Source organism: Camponotus floridanus, unplaced genomic scaffold (genome assembly GCF_003227725.1).
Source record: "Camponotus floridanus strain SB8 unplaced genomic scaffold, Cflo_v7.5 scaffold56, whole genome shotgun sequence".
In the NCBI taxonomy this organism is placed as follows: domain Eukaryota; kingdom Metazoa; phylum Arthropoda; class Insecta; order Hymenoptera; family Formicidae; genus Camponotus; species Camponotus floridanus.
In genome coordinates this window covers 1,040,528-1,064,174 of record NW_020229725.1, presented here as the reverse complement: position 1 = coordinate 1,064,174, position 23,647 = coordinate 1,040,528, and the positions used below count along the sequence as shown (strand labels likewise).

General features: G+C 32.1%; 4 protein-coding genes across 8 annotated transcripts; 2 read left to right on the top strand and 2 right to left on the bottom strand.

Annotated features, from left to right (window-relative positions):
* LOC105251856 (cleavage and polyadenylation specificity factor subunit CG7185) lies at positions 1–12,075 on the bottom strand. Of its 5 annotated transcripts, none has more exons than XM_020027734.2 (12): positions 11,906–12,030; positions 10,390–10,450; positions 9,346–9,570; positions 8,496–8,723; positions 7,898–8,377; positions 6,273–6,399; positions 5,854–5,967; positions 5,050–5,330; positions 4,332–4,629; positions 3,796–4,060; positions 1,061–1,141; positions 1–448 (listed from the first exon to the last, which is right to left on the bottom strand). In XM_020027734.2, the coding sequence occupies exons 2-12, from the start codon at positions 10,390–10,392 to the stop codon at positions 280–282; spliced, it is 2,271 nt and encodes a 756-aa protein (XP_019883293.1). In that variant the 5' UTR covers positions 10,393–10,450; positions 11,906–12,030; the 3' UTR covers positions 1–279. The 5 variants fall into 5 exon arrangements, with proteins under 5 accessions (XP_019883293.1, XP_019883294.1, XP_011257216.1 ...); XM_020027735.2 differs by lacking the exon at positions 11,906–12,030 and adding an exon at positions 11,254–11,881; XM_011258914.3 differs by lacking the exon at positions 10,390–10,450 and having other exon boundaries at positions 11,906–12,075.
* Positions 12,076–12,943: 868 nt separating this feature from the next.
* On the top strand, positions 12,944–14,578 carry LOC105251857 (protein Simiate). Its single transcript, XM_025412769.1, has 4 exons — positions 12,944–13,128; positions 13,217–13,231; positions 13,307–13,378; positions 13,445–14,578. The coding sequence occupies exon 4, from the start codon at positions 13,703–13,705 to the stop codon at positions 14,501–14,503; it is 801 nt and encodes a 266-aa protein (XP_025268554.1). The 5' UTR covers positions 12,944–13,128; positions 13,217–13,231; positions 13,307–13,378; positions 13,445–13,702; the 3' UTR covers positions 14,504–14,578.
* A 535-nt stretch (positions 14,579–15,113) lies between these two features.
* Positions 15,114–17,512, bottom strand: LOC105251859 (4-hydroxybenzoate polyprenyltransferase, mitochondrial). Its single transcript, XM_011258923.3, has 7 exons — positions 17,353–17,512; positions 16,433–16,792; positions 16,175–16,341; positions 15,956–16,103; positions 15,683–15,876; positions 15,426–15,614; positions 15,114–15,340 (listed from the first exon to the last, which is right to left on the bottom strand). The coding sequence occupies exons 2-7, from the start codon at positions 16,779–16,781 to the stop codon at positions 15,134–15,136; spliced, it is 1,254 nt and encodes a 417-aa protein (XP_011257225.1). The 5' UTR covers positions 16,782–16,792; positions 17,353–17,512; the 3' UTR covers positions 15,114–15,133.
* A 520-nt stretch (positions 17,513–18,032) lies between these two features.
* On the top strand, positions 18,033–19,770 carry LOC105251862 (UMP-CMP kinase). The gene is made up of 2 exons (XM_011258927.3): positions 18,033–18,443; positions 18,918–19,770. Exons 1-2 carry the CDS (start codon positions 18,063–18,065, stop codon positions 19,194–19,196), a joined length of 660 nt encoding a protein of 219 aa, XP_011257229.1. The 5' UTR covers positions 18,033–18,062; the 3' UTR covers positions 19,197–19,770.
* Positions 19,771–23,647: the final 3,877 nt, after the last annotated feature.

The following is a 23,647-nucleotide window of genomic DNA, read 5'->3' as shown; positions in this document are numbered from 1 at the left end:
TTGAAAGTATCTCTTTTTTAATTGTTTATCCTATATCTCTCGATATTATCGCGTCTCATAAACAATCTTTGGATGTCACGTATGTTCATGTCGACATTATATAAGCGACATAATATACTTTTATTTCAAGAATTAAGAAGATCGCAATGTGTGTATGAATGTGTATGTGTATGTTGTTCCATTCATTTAATGTTTCATCAAATAGAATCTTCAATTCTTGTGACAGCACACCCTGCTTGTGTTATCTCCCCGATTTGTATCTTTTTTTCTCTCTTTTATTTAATGTCTTGAACGATGAGAAGAGTCTCCCCGTTCGTCCCGGCGATCACGTTCTCGTTCCCGTTCACGTTCCCGTTCTGGTTCCCGTTCCCGTTCGGATGGTCTTCGGCTTGATTCACGTTCTCGATCTCTCTCTCGCTCACGCTCTCTGTAGCGATCGTCATAATACCTACACAAGTCACGTCAGCCAATTATCTTACTTTAGTGCTGCTTTTTATACTTTGTTATATTTAACGAGTTCACTTTACCATGAACGTTAATCTTTTATTTTATGCCTAAATACAAAGAAACATCAAGTATATACTGCTACTCTTGTCTCTCTCACCTTGCCTTTTTTAATGGATTCTGCTCTACTCGAGATATATCTCTCGTGTATAAAAGCGCATAAGACAAAAAAATCGATAAATTTAGAAATATGGCTATATAATAACAGCTATGTAGCTATATAATTTTTACAAATAGAGAAACACACACAAGTATTTCTACAAAGAATATATTTCTCTCTGATCTTTTTCTACAAGTTAATAAAAATAAAAGATCTACTATCGATCGAAGAACAATTTTCGATCTCTTCGTTTATTTCTCAATTACGTTATTTTTAATTTTGTTTTCTTTGTTATTCTACGTACATTTTTTCTAATATCTCAATGGAAATGAAAAGAAGGGCATGGATTAGTCTACGCAATTAATGCGTAACATTTCCTATTTTCATTATTTCGTCATTAAACTTAGCGTTTATTTAAGTCTACATGCATTCACTGTAATGAAAAAAATTAATTACCTAGACGCCTTGGAAGATGAGACGGGTGCCGTCTCTGGCGGTTCTTCTTTTACTCTTGGCCTGGCTGATTGACGTGTTGTACTAATGAAAAATGGATATTTTGTTATGATGATACCATTATAACCAGGCTTAAATTTCAACTACATTTCATTAAAAGCAAAGATTAGGCTATAATTTAAATCGGTATTTCGATATCAACGAGAGAGATACCTTTGCGCGAGGCAAGGCTATTTTACAATTACAGTAATCATTTTTAGAAAGTAATTGTAAATGTATCGCAATTATAATCGAATGCGGCAATTTATAAAACAAAGGTTTAATATATACATATATATATTTACATTTTAGTAAATATTAATATAATTATCAGCTATCAATGACTTAGGAATGATGATTCAGGGTGAAATATTATGATTTAACATCAACCCTGACACCATATACTAAGGGCGTATTCCAAAATTTATTGCCAGCGCTGAAAATCTATAGTTCACGTTATATTATATATTTTCAGCGCTGTCAGTGAATTTTGGAACATAGCCTAAAGAAAAAAGATAAACAAAATAGCATGCAGTAAAAAGTAAATTGAGCGAATTGAGTAACACATTGAAATATATTTTAATTTGCTTTTTAATTTTTCTTATAATTTTGATCAATAGTACGCGTACATGATTACAGGGTTTCATGTTCTTTATTATGATACTAATAAAAGTATTTTCAGTACAGCATGAGAGCGTTAACTGTGAACTAGAAATATTTGTCATTGATATTTATGTAGATTATATATATATATATATATATATATATATATATATATATATAAAATCTCTACATAGATCTATACATAGATTGTTTTTATTAGTCATTATAATTTTACGCTCTTGTAAATTATATATTATTTAATAATCAAGAGATTTTTCGTCGCTCTGACTGAGTCACACTTATAAAATATGGCGAGATACCACGTAAAAAATTATGTAGATATATGCGCAATATATATTTGTAAACCTTAAAATTAAAAATAGTGATAAATAACTAAAACATTATAAATAGTTGTGTGTGTGTCAAATCTTACATTGCAATTACGTGTACTTGGAATTTCTCATGATTATCAAAAATTATAGTTTAATTTATATATAAATATATATATATATATATATATATTTTATATATAATTTAATAAAATATATATATATATATAAATATATATATAAATATATATATATATATATAATAAAATATATATATATTATTTATATATAGTTTAATAATATATATATATATATATATATATATATAGTTTATAAATATATATATATATATATATATATATATATATATATAGTTTATTTATATATAAATAAATATATATATATTTATATATATGCGAGAAAACCGAAAAGATAGTACAATTTTTTTCGCATGAGAATTCGTGCCGGTGCGAATAAATTGAAGACAGACATAAATTGAACACATAAGTCTTTTGAGTTTCGATTGATTATATTAATTCGTTATACCGTGCAAAAATTTTTCAAACTATCAATTTTATTATGTTGAATTCGTATGCGCGAATATATTTAAAAAAATATATAACATTAGATATAAAGATCATTTTATCTCATCTAGTAAAAAAATAATATTGATATTAAAATAAGTATAAAACATATTATTTTAATAATTACAATCAATTTACTCTTTCGTCAATAGAACGATTTGTATATTTGTGTACTTTTTATATTGTTTTATGTTTCACAGCATATTTCTTTTTTGTAGTAGCAGATGGACTAATGCCACATTATCTATTGTTTACTTACACAGATACACACATAGTTAGTTAGAAATACTAATTCTTTTGTTACCTAATAATTATCTAATGTTATATCAATATTTAGGAACTATTATATAAGAAAAAGTGGAATATACAGAGTGCGAACTTATACACATTGATGAATGATTGAAAAATGTTCGATTGCGTAATCATAATTAAAAAAGGTCAGTCAGCAGAATATGCTATCAAAATTACGATATAGTCTAACATAATTTTGCAATCATGCAATTTTGTTTATAATTGCAGCTACATCGCTACAAAAAAATATCGCGTTGCATTATGTACGATGCATAAGACAAACGCAGCGTTAACTTTCTTTCTTTTCCCTACTGTGCTTACTGTGCAATAATTCGAGATATTATAAAATCTAAAACAATAGACAATTTTATAATTATAAAATAATAAAAATTTGTGCTATCTTTGCGAAATATATCAAATTTATCATCATACTTATATGTTTGCTCATTTTTCTTTACTGATCTTCTCTTTTATATTATTTTGTTTTTCTTTCAAAATATTACATATTTGCGTTCGATAAAAATAATACTAAGATTTTTAATTCTTTTTAATTCTCGCTCGCGACACAATCTGAAAGTTCCATATTGGTGAGGAACAGTGTCAAGAAAATTCATTAATTCGGTATAAATAAATCCTAATGTATGAGGAAACTATATCGGGACGGAGAAATTTAGTTAATCCTCTTTCACTGTACACAATCTATATAGTAGCATACTCTAAATATTTCTAAACGACATATTTCTCGTGGAATATATTTTATTAGCATTAGCAGCGTTATTTTATTTCTAATCAAAATCCCTAAAAATTTTCCCTCAACATTTTTTCACACAATATCCCACTAAAGTCGAGAGATACAATTAAAAGAGAAATCTGTTGAGATCATTTGGCTTACCTTTCTTCTCTGCTTCTCTCTCTATATTCACGATCTCTTTCACGTTCGCGCTCTCTTTCTCTGCTGCGTGATCGCTCTCTCGGATATGGTTCGCTGTAATAACGTTCTCTGTCCCTATCGCGGTCTCTTTCTCTCTCGCGATCACGCTCCCGATCGCGCTCTCGGTCCCGATCTCTGCTACGCTCACGATACTCGCGATCTCGGCTTCTAGACCGCTCGCGTCGTCTTCTGTGGCTGCGCTCTCTGTCACGTGAACGCGAACGTTCTGCAAGAAAATTCATTCTCCGTGAAATGGATACGATTGAATGTCACGCAGTTTTAAAACAAAGTTAAAATAATACATTGATAGACAAAAAGAAGAAACAAAACTTGAAGGTTTTTATATTTCTATTTTTAGGGGAGAGAAAGTTAAAAAATTGTATTGATTTTAATATAAATTACGTTTGCAATTTAACATGGATATACATGGAATCCTAAACTTGATAAATTTTAACAGAATCATTGATTAGAATGAAGCACAGTATATAGAAACTCACCTCTACGTCCAGATCCGTAGCTTTTAGTTTCAACGCCACGTAAAGTGTCTTGGAGAGAACTGATCAGAATTTTGCATCTGTCATCTGCAGCAACCTTTGATTGTTTTATCAACGATATAGCAGTAACCAACGTCTCTATGGCACTTGCATATTCACCCGCTGCAGCATCAGACACTGCCCTGGCAATCGCAGATGAAGAAACTGTACGATTGCGGCCCATTATCTCCTCGAATTCTTGTTCTGTGAGTGGAGGCGGACCTTCCGGACGATGATCAGGGCCAGGTGCTCCGTAAGGTGCCTGAGACAATATAGAGAATTGTACTGAAATATTTCTTGAGTAAAAATCTTGTGATAAATGCAAAATCTATAAAATTATTTAATTTTGGTTGTTGTAAGATGTCAATTTTTTATAAATCAATGATAACATATGCAAATTAAAAATATACTTGGATAAATACTCCACTATATTCATAAATACAATAATATTGTATCATTTAATTATAATTCAAAACAAGCAATCAGCAATATGCCCATATTTTCTTAATATATTGTAACAAGTGTAATTAATTAACTCTGTTTAGTGTAATATGAATAAATTATTTTGCAGATTATATGAAATAGTAGCATGTGTATGTGCGTTAAAATTTAATATATACACGTGGTAAAAAAAAAATTATCCATTGTTTAAATATTTAGATAAGATATAACAAGGTAATACTTGAGCACTTGGTGGTCCGTAGCCATGTGGCGGTACATGTGGCGGTCCATGTGGTTGTCCATGTGGTGGACCGTGAGGAGGACCATGAGGAGGACCGTGAGGAGGACCATGAGGGGGACCATGAGGTGGACCAGGAGGTCCTGGTGGATGTTGGCCTGGATGCTGATGAGGTGGGCCTTGTGGAAAGAACGCCGGATTGACATGAGGAGCCGGACCACCCGGCGGTCCTTGAGGAGGTCCTTGCGGCGGTCCGCCATGTCCTGGAGGTGGACCTCCCGGTCCTAACATACAATATATGATTAATATCAATTTCGATTTAAAATATTTTTAAATTCTTTTTTATTCACGTTTTAGAGTTTTCTTTAATTGTCAAAAAAATTTATCAAATGTAACTTAAAAATGTATTCTGAAACATATGAAAAGAAATTATATTTTTATTTCATAATCTCGAATTATAATCTAATTATATTCAATTTTTTTGTCTTTCTCTATTATGTATATACACATATTATAAATTTTCTGATAATATAGCAGTGAGAAATTCATTTACAGATATATATGTGGATTATAGATATAGTGCATAAAACATATAATTACTACATGTGATTATTAATGATACTTTAGGAATCAATAAATAATAGTACGTCTTTCACGCGCGCATTTGAAATGATCCTTTGAAACATCTTGCACCTCAATGCTTCTGCCAGATCAACTTCCCTCAATATCATGCATCTTGTATATAGCATAGTTAAACAATTGACTAATAAGATTCGTAACATCGAACGAGCATTCTAAATCTCTCACCACCCATAGAACCTGGAGGAGGTCCTCTCTGTGGTGGGCCTTGGCCAGGCTGCGGCCCTTGCATATGTTGATGTTGAGGGAAACCTGGTGGTCCCTGAGGCCCATGATGCATTCCTATGCACATATCGAACAGTCTTATCAGTAATACTAATATGCTCTTTCAGCAGATTGAGGATGACATAGTAATGTACTATCACTACTTTGCGATTTCGGTTTCACAAATTCCCACCATGTTTTCGTTGTTTATTCATCGTTTCACGTATCATGCAAATTGAGAAAGTACTACAAAGACATTCAAGTCCAAGATGTTTCAGAGGAGTAATAAATCTTAAAGATTTCGAGATGGAAACGAGATTTCACAAAGATAAAAATGAAATCTTTTACGCGAATATAAAACAAAAACCGATTTGTACACGAACCTGGCGGCCTATTCCATTCAGGGCGAGGTTGAGCTCCTCTTGGATCTCCAGGAGGTCCACCAGGATGTCCAGGTGGGCCGCGAGGAGGTCCCTGGCCTGGCGGTCCAGGTGGACCACCGTGAAATTGCTGGATAAAGACAGATGAAGATTCTATTTCACTCTATCGTAATTAGACAATCATTAATTTTATTTCATGTGAGGGAAAAACATAAATTAATAGATATTTTTAATTAAATTTTAATTAAAAAACATTTGTGTAAGAAAACAAATTTACATTTAGTGTATTCTGTAAAACTGATATTCTGTGAAATTTTTACATAAAGAAATATGATTATAATATTATAAAACGAAAAAATATATAACAATATAAAATATTTCAATATTGTCTTAAAAATTTAACCTTGTTTAATGTTATGTTAAATGTTATTCATATACATTATAATAATATATTATATATATTATTAAAAGCGCAATTTGTTCAAATATTTTGTTACTGACTTCCATAATAATATATATTCTATGCATACATGTGTAATAATAATACATTGTATATCACAAATATTATGTGTGATAACATTCAGTGTATCAACAAAATACAATACAAAACCTAATTTATTAAAGTTTGGGGAGATTAGAAACTTTCTAATTAGAACATTAAGTAATTAATTTCTCTTAGTCATATGCTCAATTATTATTATTTTTCAGTTTTTATTTTTAAATATAGCCAGTTATTTATATAAAAATTTAATTCTTGAAATTAGAGCACTCTGAATACGAATAATCAAAATAATTAACTAGACGACACCGAACGATCTGTTTTTTACAAGACAAAAAAATAGAATTGAAAAAACCTCATTATCGGTTACCTGTGGCATATGGTAACTGGCTTCTGAAAGATCTCTAGTGCAACTCTGTTTACGCGTAAGACATGTAAGTGCAAAACATATTTAAGCCTGTACTATGATTATTTACAATAGACATGCATTAATCAATTTTTTTTGAAACTGTGCAGATAATCTGTATAAATGTATTTTGTATGCACGAGTATTATGATTATTTTATCCAAATAACTATTAAAAAATATTTTGCAATATGTTAATAATCAGATTCTGCACAGTTTAAGAACTTCTATATCATACATCATGGAAATTCTCAAAATAATATTTCTAAAACAATCATTAATATCACGAGTGCTATCATAAAACTCAAGTTTTTACATATAATTCATCTCTATTAAATAAATGTTTTAATAAATTTTAGTTTATATATACTTTTTAATGTTTTTGTTTTTTATGTCTTTATTTTGTGAAGACAGTACTTTCATTCTTTTATTATGGCCATATAATATTCTAAGAAGAGTAACAAAATTTATATTTTATTATATCTATATTACTTTCATTGTTATACAGTTTTTTAAATGCATATACTTTGTAAAATTTTCAAAGAATCAAGTTTGGATCACATAAGTTTTAGTAGAAATAAATCTCAAAATTTATTTATATGCGTTTGTAATGCAAAATGTTAGATGTAGTGTTAAATAGATATGAGAATATGGTTCAATATGTATTATGTAAATATTTGATCCATTAACGAGAAATATAAAAAGATCTGCCAATGATACATACCATTCCAGGTGGTCTATGTTGACCAGGGCCTGGACCTGGTGGACCTTGCTGAGGTGGACCACCAGGCCCACTGGGTCCTCTAGGCGGTCCAGGCGGGCCATTAGGACGCGGCCCGTTCCATGGTCCCTGTTGATAGCCAGGTGGTGGACCTTGATTAGGATGGCCAGGCAAAGCATGATGCGGTCCCGGACCTGGCCCTAACGGCGGTCCATGCATCCGTGGCGGCCCTTGTTGGCCTGGTCCACCGGGTCCTGGAGGACCCATTCCGGGTGGTGGCATTCTCTGAGGTCTAACACCTTGCGGAGGACCCATCATCATTCTAGGACCATGATTTTGTTGTGAGTGTTGAGGATGTTGAGGATGTTGAGGATGTTGTTGATGAGGTGGCATTGGTGGCTGATGTTGATGTGGGTTATGGGGACGTTGGCTCTGACTCTGTTGTGGAGCCGGAGCAGGTCGCGTCTTACACTGCGATTCAAACTGAGAACACATAAAGATTGTCGTGTATAAGTCCCAAGTGTACTCACTCGTGATGTAGCAGAGAGCTACGCTGCGACTGCTTTCTGTTTTTATTTGTATTATAATACACAATACATACTTGATTCAGTGCCTGCTTCGTAGGAAATGTTACTACAGGATTCTGACCATGTAATTCCTTCTTGGGCAGTCTTTCCATGCATATTCTCATACTCTGTTCAGAGCCTAAGGATATTACACAGAAACCTTTGGACTGTCCATTAGCGCGATTCTCGAAAAATTTCACCTCCGCAAAATCAGTTACGCCAATGCTTTGAACTGCATCTGTTATGTCTTGATCACTTGTCCACTGAAAGTAAGATTATTTTTGATGATTTTTTATTTTCATTCTTACATCATTTTTATATAATAAAAAATAGAAAGTTTAATATAAATAATTTTAATATAAATTATTTTAACATATATACATATGTATATATGTGTAAAAGAAGTAATTTTATTGACATTTAAATTTTTAATAAAGTGAACGTTTAATACATACTAATAGAAAAATGTAATAAAAGAAAAAAATTTGGCAGAAAATAAAACAAAATCATAATTTAACAAGAATTTAAATTATTAATAATTGTTTAATAACTATTAAAAATAATTTTTTAATACACACATTAGTCTTTTATAATATACTATTTTTTTACTGAATCAATTATTTTTGGATATTGTAAAATATTTCTTTTTTATAATAAATATATCACAAATCGATATATCATATTATTGAATACTATAGATATAAGAAAAAGAAATTGAAAGATGGAAAGTATATTAAATTTGAAAAAAACATTAATCTATTTTATATTATATACATATATATCTTGTTGCAAAGTATATGTCATAAATGTGTCTTCCATTATAAATAAAAAATTATATTAGAATAGAAAAAAATATTAAAGTAAAATTTTTGTATGCATATATACCCATGTCAAATTTCCAACATATAATTGATGGCGTCTACCAATTTGATTTGGTTGTATATTATTGCCAAGCTGATGATAAGGTGCATTTCCATTAGTTTCCTCGTTCGGAGACGTAGTATCACCACCACCGTCTCCAGTATTCCCGGAGGAAACGCCACCATTACCACCGGCTGGGGCAGCAATCACGTCATCATAGAGATCAACGCCATCACCGGCGAATTCGTCCTGAAACAAATATGCAAGCCAACAATGTAGCAAGAGAAGTGATGATAGAAGTAATTAAAGACATTGAATTCGTTCCTTTTTTTATTGGGAGAACACGTGTCATGTTGAGCAATAATATTTTTATAATAAGCAGTAATATATTATAACAGTATTTTTTCATTATATTTTAGATAAGAAGCAGACTAGTCACATCAAATACAAATGTGCAATGATAATTCTATAATTTATTTAGTACACACCTACACACACGTATGTGCTGAATATGTTACAGTCAAAGTGCAAAATAATTCTAATAGAATAAAATTAAATAAAAAAACACACATTAAACAAATATTCTATATTTTGTCTAATATATTTTTTAATAAAAGATCAAAGATATATATATATATATATATATATATATATATATATATATCTTTGATCTTTGATTAAAAAGAATTTTAATAAATGTCTCTTTAAAAAGAAAAGTTCATCAAAAAGAATTTTAATAAATGTCAATCTTGTATGATTCTTCTCTCAAAAAAAAAAAACATCCAATTGATAATGAATATATTGAGTTCATTTCGTTATTTGAGCATCAAGTGCAAATATTTGCAAATAAAAGTTACAAGAGAAGATTCAATGCGGAAAATAAAATAAAAAAATTTAAAATTATAAAATTATTAAACCATCTATTGTACAAATTGGTAAAAAATTCACAAAGAATATTTTAATGCTCAATATAACAATATGACCTCCAGATACTTCTATAAGAATTCAATATATAAATTAGAGTTTATGGAAATTAATTATCAAAATGTAAATAATCGTTAGATGTACCATTTTCTTATTACACGCAACTTCCTGCACACCTTGTGGTTCAACCAATCGTACACTTCGACTGTAACAGATATGCAGATATACAGACTTTTGCATTGTGAAGAGACGATTAAGGCATAGATTGAAGTCAATATAATTTGCACAGATTTTGACAGATGCATAGTAATCTCGACATATCGCAATGTATTTTATGTATCTACTTCTTTCCAAAAAAAAGGAAGATACGTATATATACACTTTATCAAGTATAAAGTATAATAAACATAGATATACACAATAAAAAATATTGTTAAAAGAATCAAGAAGAAAAGTGAGGAAACTTTTCAAATTCATATTCCACATTTATATGAGAATTTAATGTCTCTAATCATTTCTGAATCTCTTACAAAGTTATACATAATCTTTAAATTGAAAATTATATGCCGCACAATCCTAAGTCAAAAATCATATGAGAAAGCCATAAGGAAAATTGATTCAAAACTTTTTACAATACACTTATAGCACTGAAAATTGACTTGGACAAAATTACACCGATTTTAATCCTTAGGGAAGATATTCTAAACGACATGTCCTCGCGGGAGAAAAAGTCCTCCCTGCAGAAAAAAAATAAAAAAAAAAGAGATTACGAAGAAAATGTAATCTCGCATGCAGTGCAGCGGAGTACGTGTGTGTCTCGTGTGTTTTGCTAACGAAGGCTAAAATCATAAGAGTCACGGAAAGACGGGGGAGGACGAGAAGAAAAGAGAGAGAGAGAGAGAGAGAGAGAGAGAGAGAGAGAGAGAGAGAGAGAGAGAGAGAGAGAGAGAGAGAGAGAGAGAGAGGAGAGGATATGTGAAAAGAATAACTACACGACATTCGCCTTACCGCTAGCACCATTTTGCGGTCAATTCCTGCTGCGAACCCGTATTAGCGTTTCGCGCGTTAGCGCTTAGCTCCGGGAACGGCAACGCACGCGCGCGCGCGCACGCACAATCGACGGCAGCAGACGGGCACTAGCTAGGCAGGCGATCGGTCAACGGTGCGCGGCGACAAGGAGGATAGGCAACAACTTCAGGGCGAAGCTCGTCTCTCTCGTGCGTGCTCGGTGGCTCGCTCGCTAGCGCGCGCGCGCGCGCGCGCTCGCTCGCTCGCGTCCCCGAAGCCGGCTCGCGGGGATGCACAGTAATATTCACGGGACGAAAGCCGATCGTTAGCAACGGCTGCCCACGACCACTGTGACTCGCGGGACACACTCCGCTTCGCGAAACCGACGCGCGAGACGGCTTATCGTTCCGGGTCTCTCACAATCGCGTTGGCAGCGGATTCTTCCTCCCCCTCCCGCTACCCCTCCCGAGCCTCGCGAGAGCGCGCGTCGCGACTTTCCACGATCGCGGATTCCTTCCCCTCGATTGTTTCGGCGAGGAAAAAATAGAGAGAGAGAGAGAGAGCGAAAGAGAGAGAGAAGAGAGAGAGAGAGAGAGAGCGCGCGTGCCCCGCCGGTCCCTTTATCGCTATTTCAAAGAGAAGTGCGAATTACCTGCGCGAAATCTTGCTCGAGATCGTCGGCGTACAAATCAATGTCACCGTCCGCCATTTTACGTACACCGACGCTCACTGTATCGAGAGACGGAGGAAGGCGCCAAGCGACCGGGTTCTCGGATATACGATAATCGCGACGGGAGCGCGGCGCGCGGTCGATTACGCTGTATCCCCGCGTTTGCCGGACGTGACGTCACCGGAGTAGCGTCGGACTCCGGATTCTGCCGCTGGCTCGAGTCGCGTTTTCACGAGGTTGATTGGTTTATTTGCTAAATAATAGAATAGAGTTCAAATAGTACGAGCAGTGTTATGAAAGATCTCTCTCTCTTTGACTATAATATAATATTGTTCGTATATATGTATATGTATAATATACGAGAATCTAGTAAAATTGATCAATTGTCGAATTAAATACGGGAGCGTCCCGTTTGATCACGTTTACGATTGAGCCAATTATATCGACCTATGCCTAGGGTAATCAGCAACGACTGAGCAATCAGAGAGCTCTATTTTGAATTGGCCAATTGGCGACGTGGTCAATCATGCCACCCAATCCGCTGGATTCGACCAATGTCGCGCAATTGGCTATTGAATAAAGAATTTTCAAACAATATTCAATCCATTTTTCTATTAATAACCAATTGTGGCTGAAGTTGGGGAAACACTCTAGATGCTTTCTTGAAGCGTTTCATTGGTCGCATACAGCGGACTCAACAGTTGGGCAACATTACTAGATTTTCCGATATAACTCGACGCTGATTGGTCGGACCTGAAAGTAGAAACCAATCATATTCGATTGCTACTTAGCGGTTGAGTCCGCTGAACGCGGCCATTGACCAATCAGGAAAAAAGAAATAATCGTAGTCTGATATGATTTGTATATCCCAATCTGTATGATATGATTTGTATATGTTTTTTGTTGGAAAGCTCCCATTATCCCGTCATGTTTTCAGGATTAATTATACTAACAATGTTGATATTCATGAGGTCATTTAAAGTACCTATCAATTATAAATATATAATTTATATATTTTATTTAAAATACATAAGATCGAGTCTAATCGAAAGGAATCGAATAAAATTCTGACCTAAACAAGGTTGCATCTCGCTTATTTATCTGTAAAATCCTTCTTGTCCATATCAATAATAAAATTCATCTATAGTCCATAATCCTATGTCGATTTCTTCTCGTGATTGCATAACGAGAAACACGCATGATATGTAAGGAGTGATCTGGTTTAGGGAAATGAGTTACAAATCGTTGGCCGCGCACTATTCCGAATGTAACTGGATATTTTATAAATTTCAGGATTGCGAGAATGAGGTAACGAAGCTCGCTGCAAAATTTTATTGCCCATAACCTAATCTGCGTTCTGTTCATAACATTCTGTGTTTGCAGCATCCGTACCGAAGGTTTCTGGGATGCTGCGGACACATCCAAAAGCAGATGAGGGAATGCATAAAGGAACAAGTAAGTCGTCCCTGATTTTTTGCCGCGAGCGAATTAATGTACAATCAATTTCGTCGTTTGTTGCAGAGAGAGATTCAAAGGAAGAAAAACGCAAAAGTCAGACACAAAATAATAAAGAGAGAAAGTTCGCAGTCGGAAAGTAGCAATTAATTGTTAATACACCAATAATTTTATTATTAATAATTGAACTATTGATTTATTAAAAAATAATAGATTTAAATTTACTTTTATAATCTTATATACGTTATATATGCGTTACTTGTGACAATAGAATACGCACCGATTTGAAATATACACTCTAGAATCTAGAATTTGGAATTTAATATGGATTTATTATCAGACGTTCATGAGCCAGAGATCAAACGTTTGAAATTTGAGAATGAGTGTGATGAGAAATTGTGCAAAAAGGAGCAGAATAGCAAAGAAAATTTTATTCAAGAAAGTACTTCTGATTCAAAAGAAATCTTTTCTGAACAGCAGGAGGAAGATAATGAAAGAATGATAGAAGACGATGAGAATTCAGTAGTTATTGATAGCGATGACGGGTTTAAATTTCCTCCTGACGATGATGCTTCCGATATGTTAGATGAAGTGGAATACAATGGTTACTTTCCCACTGTTACCGATCGCTATTTTACTCCCTATTACAAAGTAAACGTTCAATTACCTGAAGACGATATATGCATAAGAATACACAGCAATCGTATTTGTATGCTGTCTCTGGCACCTAGTCACATCATTCTACAAGGTGATAAAGATATAAAAACGATCAACTTTAAAGTCAGTGATAAGTTAGATAGATCTCTGAATAAAGTCTCAGGTAAAGGTAAGCATGGCGCGCAACCATTGCAAACTAATTCCAATATCTGTAGCATATCATGTTCTGACGGACAGACTTATATGATAAAGTGCTGCATGATTGGGAAGTTAGTGGAGGTTAATGAGATGTTGCTAGAAAATCCAAGGCTTCTCAGAAATCCACCACATAAAGGTGGCTACTTGGCTATAATATTACCGAACCTAAAACTTTTAGAGAATTTGAAACAATCTCTATTGACTCATGAACAATATATTGAATTAATTAAAGAAAGAGGAAGAACAGCAGCACCACATGAAATACCATAATATGCGGATACATTTAGATATTTGCAATAATCTACTTTGATTGGAAAATAAACTTGATTTTATAAAAAAAAATTAATATTTAAAGTAAAATACGATAAATAAAAATTCTGATTTATTTGTTAAATTTTCTATGAATAATTTTTTTACATGTTTTTACCTGACTTTCTTTTCCTTGTTTAATAATTTAGTATTTATTAACGTTATTACATTAGTCATTAAAAAAAGACATCTTATTCTGTATTATAGAATATTTACAGTTATATTTAACAACAATCACTTTTTTTTTAAATATGGATTCATAATTTATCTAGCTTTGTTTCCTGAGTCAATAAATGAGATAAACGATTAAACCATAATACTAATATTTTGATTGATTAAATATATGAGAATGTACAGTTTAGAATTTTAAAGTTTACAGTTTAGAGTTTTATGTCAAAATATGTATAATATATCAAATATCACATGAGTATTTTAAATTCATGTAACAGATGAAATATTTGGAATTTATATAACACAATTAATATGACATCAATTAATGACATGAATTCCACAATTTTTGTCAATATTTGTTTTTTGTTCCATCTAGTTCCACATAATTTAAAGATAGATTATACTTATTTAAAATTTTAATTAATTACAGATTTTTAGACTATTTTTGGTTTCTAGTGCAACAATTTGTTGCTCTGTTTTTTCTTCATCTCTGTTCTCTTCTTTTACATATAATCTCTTCATTAAGTTCCCTAATACAATACCAACAAATAAGATCATGCCCACTCTATGATTTGATATAAATTTCTTAGCACAATCTGTAGGATTGTTAATGTTTAAAGTATATATCTGGAAGGAAGCAATTATTTTATTGGTATATATATGATTTTGTAAATTGTTTAGATAATTCAAAATAATAATTTATAACATTTACTTGATTGCTAATATGGATTGCAATTAATCCAACAGCAGTATAATAAGGCCAAGTTTGAGTAGTTAGTATGCCAGAAGTGATTAAACTTGCAATCATAACCATTCCAAATCCAGACAAATAGAATTTCGTATCATCTCCAAATTTTATGGCTGTTGACTTGGTGCCAAGCAAAATATCATCTACTCTATCCTAATATACAAGAGAGATTAAAGAGTGATGTAAGAGGAAAGCAAAAGTTATTACATTTTTATACCTACTTGATGAGCATATATTGTATCATATAGAATAGTCCAACAAATACCAGCTATATACAATGGCAAGCAGATGGACCAATCGCATGATCCACGTATAGCGGACCATCCTAATAAGGCGCCCCAATTAAAAGTCATACCCAAAATTAATTGCGGCCAATATGTTATTCTTTTCATAAGAGGATAAGTTATTACTAAACCTGAAGAAAAATTAAAAGATACATTATAAATATTTTAATTTTATTTCATTTATAGATTCTTTAGAATATTATTTAGTACCTAATGAACTAGCACCGAGAAATATACTATACCAATTCAATTGCAATAATACAAGTAACCCTAAACTTAATTGTCCAGCTAGAAACATTAATGACTGTCTCGGCGTTATTTGACCGCTTACCAAAGGTCTATCCTTTGTTCTATCTACCTAGTAACATAAATTCTCTCTATAATACTCATGAGACAAAACTGAAAAGATATTATTGTAAAGAGCTGTACCATCTTGTCAATATCCTGATCCCACATATCATTTATAGTGCATCCTGCACCACGCATTATAAATGCTCCCGTACCAAAAAGTGCTAACATTTGGAGATCTGGTAAGGCACCAATAGGAGCTGCCATTGCAATGCTCCAGCTGCAAGGCCAAAATAATAACCAACTTCCTAACAGAAAATTTAGAAAAGAATAGAAATTAAAGTATGACATAGTATGATTGTTAATCCCAATTAATAAATTAAATAATTAAAAGCTTACCTATTGGTTTATCTATTCTCATAAGTTTCATATATGGTTGTACTTTAGGTGAAGCATTATTAACTAACTTTGCAGCAATATTCAAGTATCTTTTTTGTTGTAAAGGTGTTAACATAACATTAATTAATGCATTGCTTGTTCTTAATAAAGAATAAGCAATGTTTTGTGTACTAGGATTTGTTTTATGCTTGTACTTTTTATATCCTACAGATAAAGTACGAACTTCTGTGCACAGCCTAGAGAAATTCCTAGTTGTATAATTTAATGAAATAAAGCTAGGATATACATTATGCGACAGCAGACTGATAACTCCTGTGAGTTGGTGACATTTTTTTATAATTGGCATCATTCAATGGTTACCTACAAAATATTAAAAAATATATATATACATATTTATATCATTATATATAGAAATAATAATTTATATTACTTATATCAATATATAAACTATCTTATCAATGAGGGCTAACTATATTATCATGACTTTTTATATCTTTTCCTTGTATATATTTATTAAAACTATTTGATCTTCATAACCAATTGTAAATATTTTATATTTTTAAATACCTTATATATATTCTAAGCAAGGTTAATCATATATATATATATATATGAATCACAAAATATAGTTAGAATATAATCTCAGAATTGCACGCAAATTTATCTTTAATCAAATCGATTTAGCAATTAATTTATCTTTGTTAAAATTATCTGATATGTGTATATGTATGTGTGTGTGAGAATAAATTTGTGAGAAATAAAATATATTTTATTTGTTATATTATGTTATATTATGTTTGAAAGAGAAAATTGTCACATGGTCATAAGTGAGGTTGTGTATTTCCCAATAAATCGCAAAATCAGAGATAAACTAACAATGCTGAACTATCTTAAAAATAAATAAAAAGATCTGTCCTTACCGTATAATAGATTGCAACACAATCATTGTTATTGTATACTTTAATCACGTCGGCATTTTTTGCTCCAAAGTCGATTTTTCCACTACATTATCTTTCGCGCATGTAAGATTATATAATGGCGTTATCGTCTGCTTTCTCGTATATAATTTATCAATAATTATTCGAGTTATTTTAATGATAATGCGAAGATAATGATATATATATATATCAATATTTAAAAGACACCTCGATATTTATTTTTTTTTTTTACATAAAAATGCAATATTTTTCATTTCTGCAATTTTTGCATTTTCTGCAATTAGCACGTTCATTTGCTAAAATTTTATTTCTTCCTTTTTTCTTTTTCATTCAAAGCCTAAATATACTTCATTTCTTTCTATTTTTTAAAAACATTTTTTAATTATTTTTTAAAATATTTCTCTCTTATAGAAAAGTTAATGTTATATCTACAATTATATTTCTTATTAAATTTTATTCGTTTACATTAATTATATCTTCGCCTAAAGTTGAAATGAGTATGTGTATAAATTCAGATGTCACAGAGAAAGAAAGAAAGCGAGGCCTAGTTGAAACACGAACGGATCTATTTTTCGAAACGAAAACAGCTTATCTACGCGAGCTCGAGATGCCTTTTAAAAATGGCGCCAGGCCAGCCACCACGTGGTGGAGGGAGGTCCGATTGATCGTGACGTGTGCGCGTGATTTTGTGCATGTATACGCTGCGGTCTCTCGTGACCGGTGCGCGACGTTGTATCGGCGCGATGTCCGCTGTCACGACGAGCGGGAAGCCGGAGGTGGTTTTCATCCTGGGCGGTCCGGGCGCCGGCAAGGGCACCCTGTGTCGCTACATCGTCGAGCGTTTCGGTTATGCCCACCTGTCAGCTGGCGATCTGCTGCGCGAGGAACGCGTCAAGCCCGGGTCCCAGTACGGCGAGCTCATCGAGACGCACATCAGGAACGGCACGATCGTCCCCGTGGAGATCACCTGCAGCCTCATCGACCGTGCTATGCAAACTTCCGACAACCCTCACAATCGGTTCCTCATCGATGGCTTTCCTAGAAATCAGGATAACCTCGACGGTTGGAATAAGGTATTCTTATCGTCGAGGATACTTGTGCATATTTGTATGTTAATCTTGTATGCGCGCGCGCGCAAGAAGTCGATAAAGTACTGCTTTAGAATTTTATTTCTATGTAGATATTCATTTCTTGTGACTTTCTGTAGTTACATAACAACTGGGTAATTGATAGATAGCATGCTATTGTTTTTCTACTCTAGAATAGGCTTAATAGGTATTTAATTGAGGTGAACGATAATATCATTCATTCATGTAGATGATTCATTCATAATTCATTCGGGCATATATATGTATGAAATTGTTTGTAATTGTGGATTAACTACCTCCTTTACTTCCATTTATATTGTTTCAGTTTTGTATAACTACCGGTTTAGAATTTTTTAAATAATTATGTCAAAATTAAATTTTCCTAAAATGAAAAAATTTTATGGATTTTATTTATCTGTTCTTAATATTATTATACCTACATATTTTATGTATTCACAGGTGATGGCGGACAAAGTTATACTGAAAGGCGTAATATTCTGTGAATGCAATGAGGAAGTTTGCACTCGACGTTGTCTGAATCGTGGTGCCAGCGGTAGCGGTCGCAGCGACGATAATGAGCAATCTTTGGTTCTTCGTCATCAGACTTATCTGAAAAATACATTACCAATAATAGAAATGTACGAGCGACAGGGTTTAGTTTATAAAGTTAATTCTATGAAGACACCGGAAGAGGTGTTTCAGGATGTCGCAGAATTCTTCCCTAAAATAGGATGGTAATAACAATGGTTCTAAAGGCATTTCTCTTTTAAAACAATTCTAATAAATATATTATTGTACTTTTTGGTAATGAGGAATATGAAGTTCTATATCTATACTTTATATGATCACATTTTTACATGATATCTTTATTTTATAGAATGTATCACACTTTATTTATAGATAGAACAGATTTGTTTTACTTTGCTGATACCTATATTTATTCCAATCTTTGTATACACAAATTTTATTGGCTAAACATTCCTTGACAAATGTACAATAATACAATGCAATTACGGGTGATATTGATATAACAATTGAAAAACATTAAATATCCTGTAAATATCCTGTCAGAAGTACGGAGAACGACCCGTATTGTAAATTCTTTGATATAATGTTATATATAGTTGGTACACGGCGTACACGGCGTACATGGCTTATACATATATTTATAGAACAAATGTTCAAGTAACGTGTTATCATTATTGGATTATATCGAATGAGAATTTAACGATCGTTAGGAAAAATCGTATATTAATGCGAGAAAAGACGGAAGTGAAGTTAAGTGGAAAAAATATGTATTATGTATTTTTAATTTACATATGTAAAAATATATTCATAATTAATATGTCAATATATTTTATTTCCTGCTTTTGTGTCACTCTTTAAATCGCTTTCTAAATATTAGTATAACGATGTTATTTGGACAATTACGCAATGAGGCGAGAATGTAATTGTATACATAATATTCCGGGAACAATGCAAATATTGTTACACAGTGGATTTCAGAGAGTTAATTTTATGCTAAAGAGTTAATTCTGTCATATTTTCACAGTTGTAATGGAGATACATGTGTGTACTTTGAATGAATCAACAAGTAATATAAAAAACTCGTGTTTTAGCCTTTAATTAAATATTAAATATGCAGAAATCATCTTAGTATTCAACCTTCAGAATAGATTATCAGATAACGTGAATCATACTGAAGCATACAGTCATATAATTTCTTTACACGTCTAGATTTCATCAGAAAGATACTTGCATTTCCTTCTATCTGGAATATTCTGGAGGTGAATGAACTCGATCGCGCAAAATCTTTCATTATCGCGGAAAATTTTAAAGTTCACGAAAACAATGACGGGAAGTAATTGATTGCGGTGTGAAGGTGAGATAGGCGCAAGGTACAATGTCCTCTTATCGGCGGTATCTATATGATATAACTCTTATTTGACGAAAGATAGGATCTCGTAATAAATAAAATCCGGGAAAATGATAAATTACAGAGTGCGATTCCCATTAATGATGACAAACGTAACGTTCGTGTACAATAAATCATATATGTATATATGTATTCGCTTTCATATGTATATATATCTCTAATTGTATACATATTTATGGGACGCCGGGAAACTGCCTGCTGCGTCTTTGATGGACCTCACGAAAGTTTGTTCACGTTACATTTTTTTCGACTACAGCTTCGAGAAAGTCGAATGTACTGGTCAATGTCCCGACGAGCAATCGCATATTACGTAGAGGGGATTGCATTTACAGCAATCGAAGACGAAAGAAGAAATTTCTTCGCGAAATGATGCTGGTAGAAATTCGTATGACGATTTCATGAGAAATTCTGGAACCTATAACCGACTTAAGAACTTGATATCATATTTTTTCGGCGACAAGATATATTTGCGATTTTAAATCGAGCGTTAGGACTTGTTTTAACACCGCACTTATCTAAGTGCAGCAGTAATTTTAAATGGATTAAGATTAAAATTAATTGTAATATAGAGAAATCTCACAAGACGAAATAATATAACAAAAATTATATATGTGATCATCAGAAAGATATGATCTATTTTTTTTAATTTTTAATTAAAAGAAATAATTAACTTCTCTTTTTTAATATATCTTTAAAATATATCTCGATAATATAAATTATTATTATAACTATTATATCATCCTAATAAAAATTTAAATAAAATTTCAATTATACGCTAAAATTTATCAGATTTTATATTACACAGCACATAGTATATGATTTTTAATAAATAAGGTATTATAAGAGAAGCAAGAAGAAGCGAATTGAAAAAAAACAGCGCATGATTTATACTAGATGACCTTCAAAATGTTACTTATGCAACTGTCAGTGATATGCACCGGTCTCTTTATTTCTATCGATTATCATATCTAATGCTAGCCTTGACCTAAACATGTGTACTGTTAGTTATAAATGAATGAGATTAAAGAATCCTTAGTCGCGCTTAGAGCTGAATATACAACAGTTGCCTTCTCTGTATATCTTTGACGCGCTCGTTTCAGATCTATGATCTAACAGTGACTGATGGAATGAATGAATCGTAGTCGATTTAAAGCTGCGATTATAATCTCGCGTTATAATTCCGGTGAAAACGGCAGGCATGCAAAGAGCAGCGGATCCTTCATGCGAAATCTCTGAGATTGTCCTTGGCGGTTTCTTACGTTTCGTAATTCTCGACATTGGTCAAGTTTTCTAAAAGAATTTCTATTTTCTAAGGCTAGACGTTGAATCGACTTTTAAAATCATATATTATCTTCTTGAGTTTGATTTCTTGACGATTATCGAATTTTTGAAATTTGACTTCTTTCTTGGCATAAGTTTCTTATGAATTTTAGGCTTTTTATGATATGATTTTGACCATAGTCAAGTAAAACACTTTTTAAATTCTTTTAGCGATAATATTATTCAGTAGGTGATTGACATTACCGCCAATTTGTGACCGTTATTTTTAATTAGGGCTGATATAAATCATAAAGAAACACTAAGACAAAGCTAGACTTCTAATTACAATAATAAAAGAAAAGATATTAATTTAAATATTTAGTAATTAAAAAATTTAATAAAATTCTGTAAAAATTAGATTACATGAAATAAATCTTTAAAAGGTTCGATATTATTCCAAAAGAAAAGTCAAGATGTCGACTTCGTTAATTTCAATGATTCTTCTATTAATTACTATGATAGCCTCTTCATAAGGCAGCAAACAAAAATTATTTTAACGAAAGAAATTTTTTAAATTAAATTGATAATAGTCTAGAAGTCTCTAACGAAGAGAACAAATAACTTAAATTACTTTCGCTTTCACAAATCTCGACACAACCGACAGTTATTTTTAAAATCTTATTTGCTCACGACCCTCAAATACAAAAGCAATACATGTTCAAATATAAGACACAAAGAAATATCACAACATTCAAAATTCAATATATCACAGTTGACCTTGTCATTCTCGAGTTCCTTCTTGTTCCTGTTCCAACGAATGACTAACGAAAAATTTTAAATTATTAGATGCCCTGTTCTTAGTAAGCGAAGGTACAAAATGCATTAAAAACGATTAGAGTTTAATGAACCAATTGGATGATTTCAGTATCATTTTTATTTCACTTGTAATGATATTCTATTAATTTTATTCCATTAGTAATGCTAGAATCTGAAAAATAAATTTTCAGTCAAAAAAAAGTATCATCGTCATATTCTAGGATCGTGTATAAAATAGCTATTTATCGTTCTTAATAGATAAAATATCGATAATTGATAAAAGTGATTCTTGAATAGATCCTGATTAAATCACACCTTAACTTTTAATCCATAAAAAGCATGAGAATTAGAACATTATCATATTAGTAATAAAAAAATAAATTTGCTTGTTTAATCTTCAATATAAATATATTTCACAGGCTACTTTTTTTATGCACATTATAAAAGTTTAAATTATTAAAGCTGACCTTCATTTTTGTCGCGATCTGTCACTTTCAATTTAAAAGATAAGAAAAATGACTGTACACCTTCATGTTGAGAGACTTTGTATATATAATTAACTAAATAAAAGAGTTATCAAAATTATCAAGACATATATCAAAATATATCAAGATTAATAAAATCCTATTTTATAAAACTTAATTTCCAGTTTAAAATAAAAATTTGAGATATATATATATATATATATATATATATATATATATAATTTTTTTCACTTCTTTTTTTTAAATTTTTCGTTAAAATTTAAATATTAGCTTTTAAAGAAAAAGTGAAAGAAAATTATGCGTTAATTTTGTCCAGAAGTATATGTATATATATGAGACTTCCCATTGATATTGTATGAATGATATCAGATATAATGGAGCAACGGAGATATGTCTTTTCCATCAACTATGTCTTGGACCGTCCATCCACCAACTTCCTTCCGCAGATTTCGTTCCCAGTTTCGCTCACCGTTATTGAATTCCTGGCTGCGGCTATCGTATCGAGCTTCTTCCCACTTTCTGACGGCATTTCTCTTCGCGTATGCGTAATCCTCACTACCGTCGATAAGAAGAGGAGATCCGAGATGGCCAGTGTCGGAGGAGTTCGGAATGCTTCCCTTACTCCCAACATGCGAGCGCTTCGTATATATAAGTGAACCGACGCGCTGACAGAACGTAATCCACAGTCACAG

What these genes read in the sequence shown, in the direction of transcription:
- LOC105251859 (XM_011258923.3), bottom strand. Translation starts at nt 16,781, where the DNA reads ATGATGCCAATTATAAAAAAATGTCACCAACTCACAGGAGTTATCAGT. An exon ending in ATCAGGATATTGACAAGATG is followed by an intron (nt 16,104 to 16,174) that starts GTACAGCTCTTT and finishes TTATGTTACTAG; the next exon opens with GTAGATAGAACAAAGGATAG. An exon ending in ATACAATATATGCTCATCAA is followed by an intron (nt 15,615 to 15,682) that starts GTAGGTATAAAA and finishes CTTGTATATTAG; the next exon opens with GATAGAGTAGATGATATTTT.
- LOC105251856 (XM_011258914.3), bottom strand. Translation starts at nt 11,962, where the DNA reads ATGGCGGACGGTGACATTGATTTGTACGCCGACGATCTCGAGCAAGAT. An exon ending in TGAATGGAATAGGCCGCCAG is followed by an intron (nt 5,968 to 6,272) that starts GTTCGTGTACAA and finishes ATATGTGCATAG; the next exon opens with GAATGCATCATGGGCCTCAG. An exon ending in TCATCTTCCAAGGCGTCTAG is followed by an intron (nt 449 to 1,060) that starts GTAATTAATTTT and finishes TGACTTGTGTAG; the next exon opens with GTATTATGACGATCGCTACA.
- LOC105251857 (XM_025412769.1), top strand. Translation starts at nt 13,703, where the DNA reads ATGGATTTATTATCAGACGTTCATGAGCCAGAGATCAAACGTTTGAAA.
- LOC105251862 (XM_011258927.3), top strand. Translation starts at nt 18,063, where the DNA reads ATGTATACGCTGCGGTCTCTCGTGACCGGTGCGCGACGTTGTATCGGC. An exon ending in ACCTCGACGGTTGGAATAAG is followed by an intron (nt 18,444 to 18,917) that starts GTATTCTTATCG and finishes ATGTATTCACAG; the next exon opens with GTGATGGCGGACAAAGTTAT.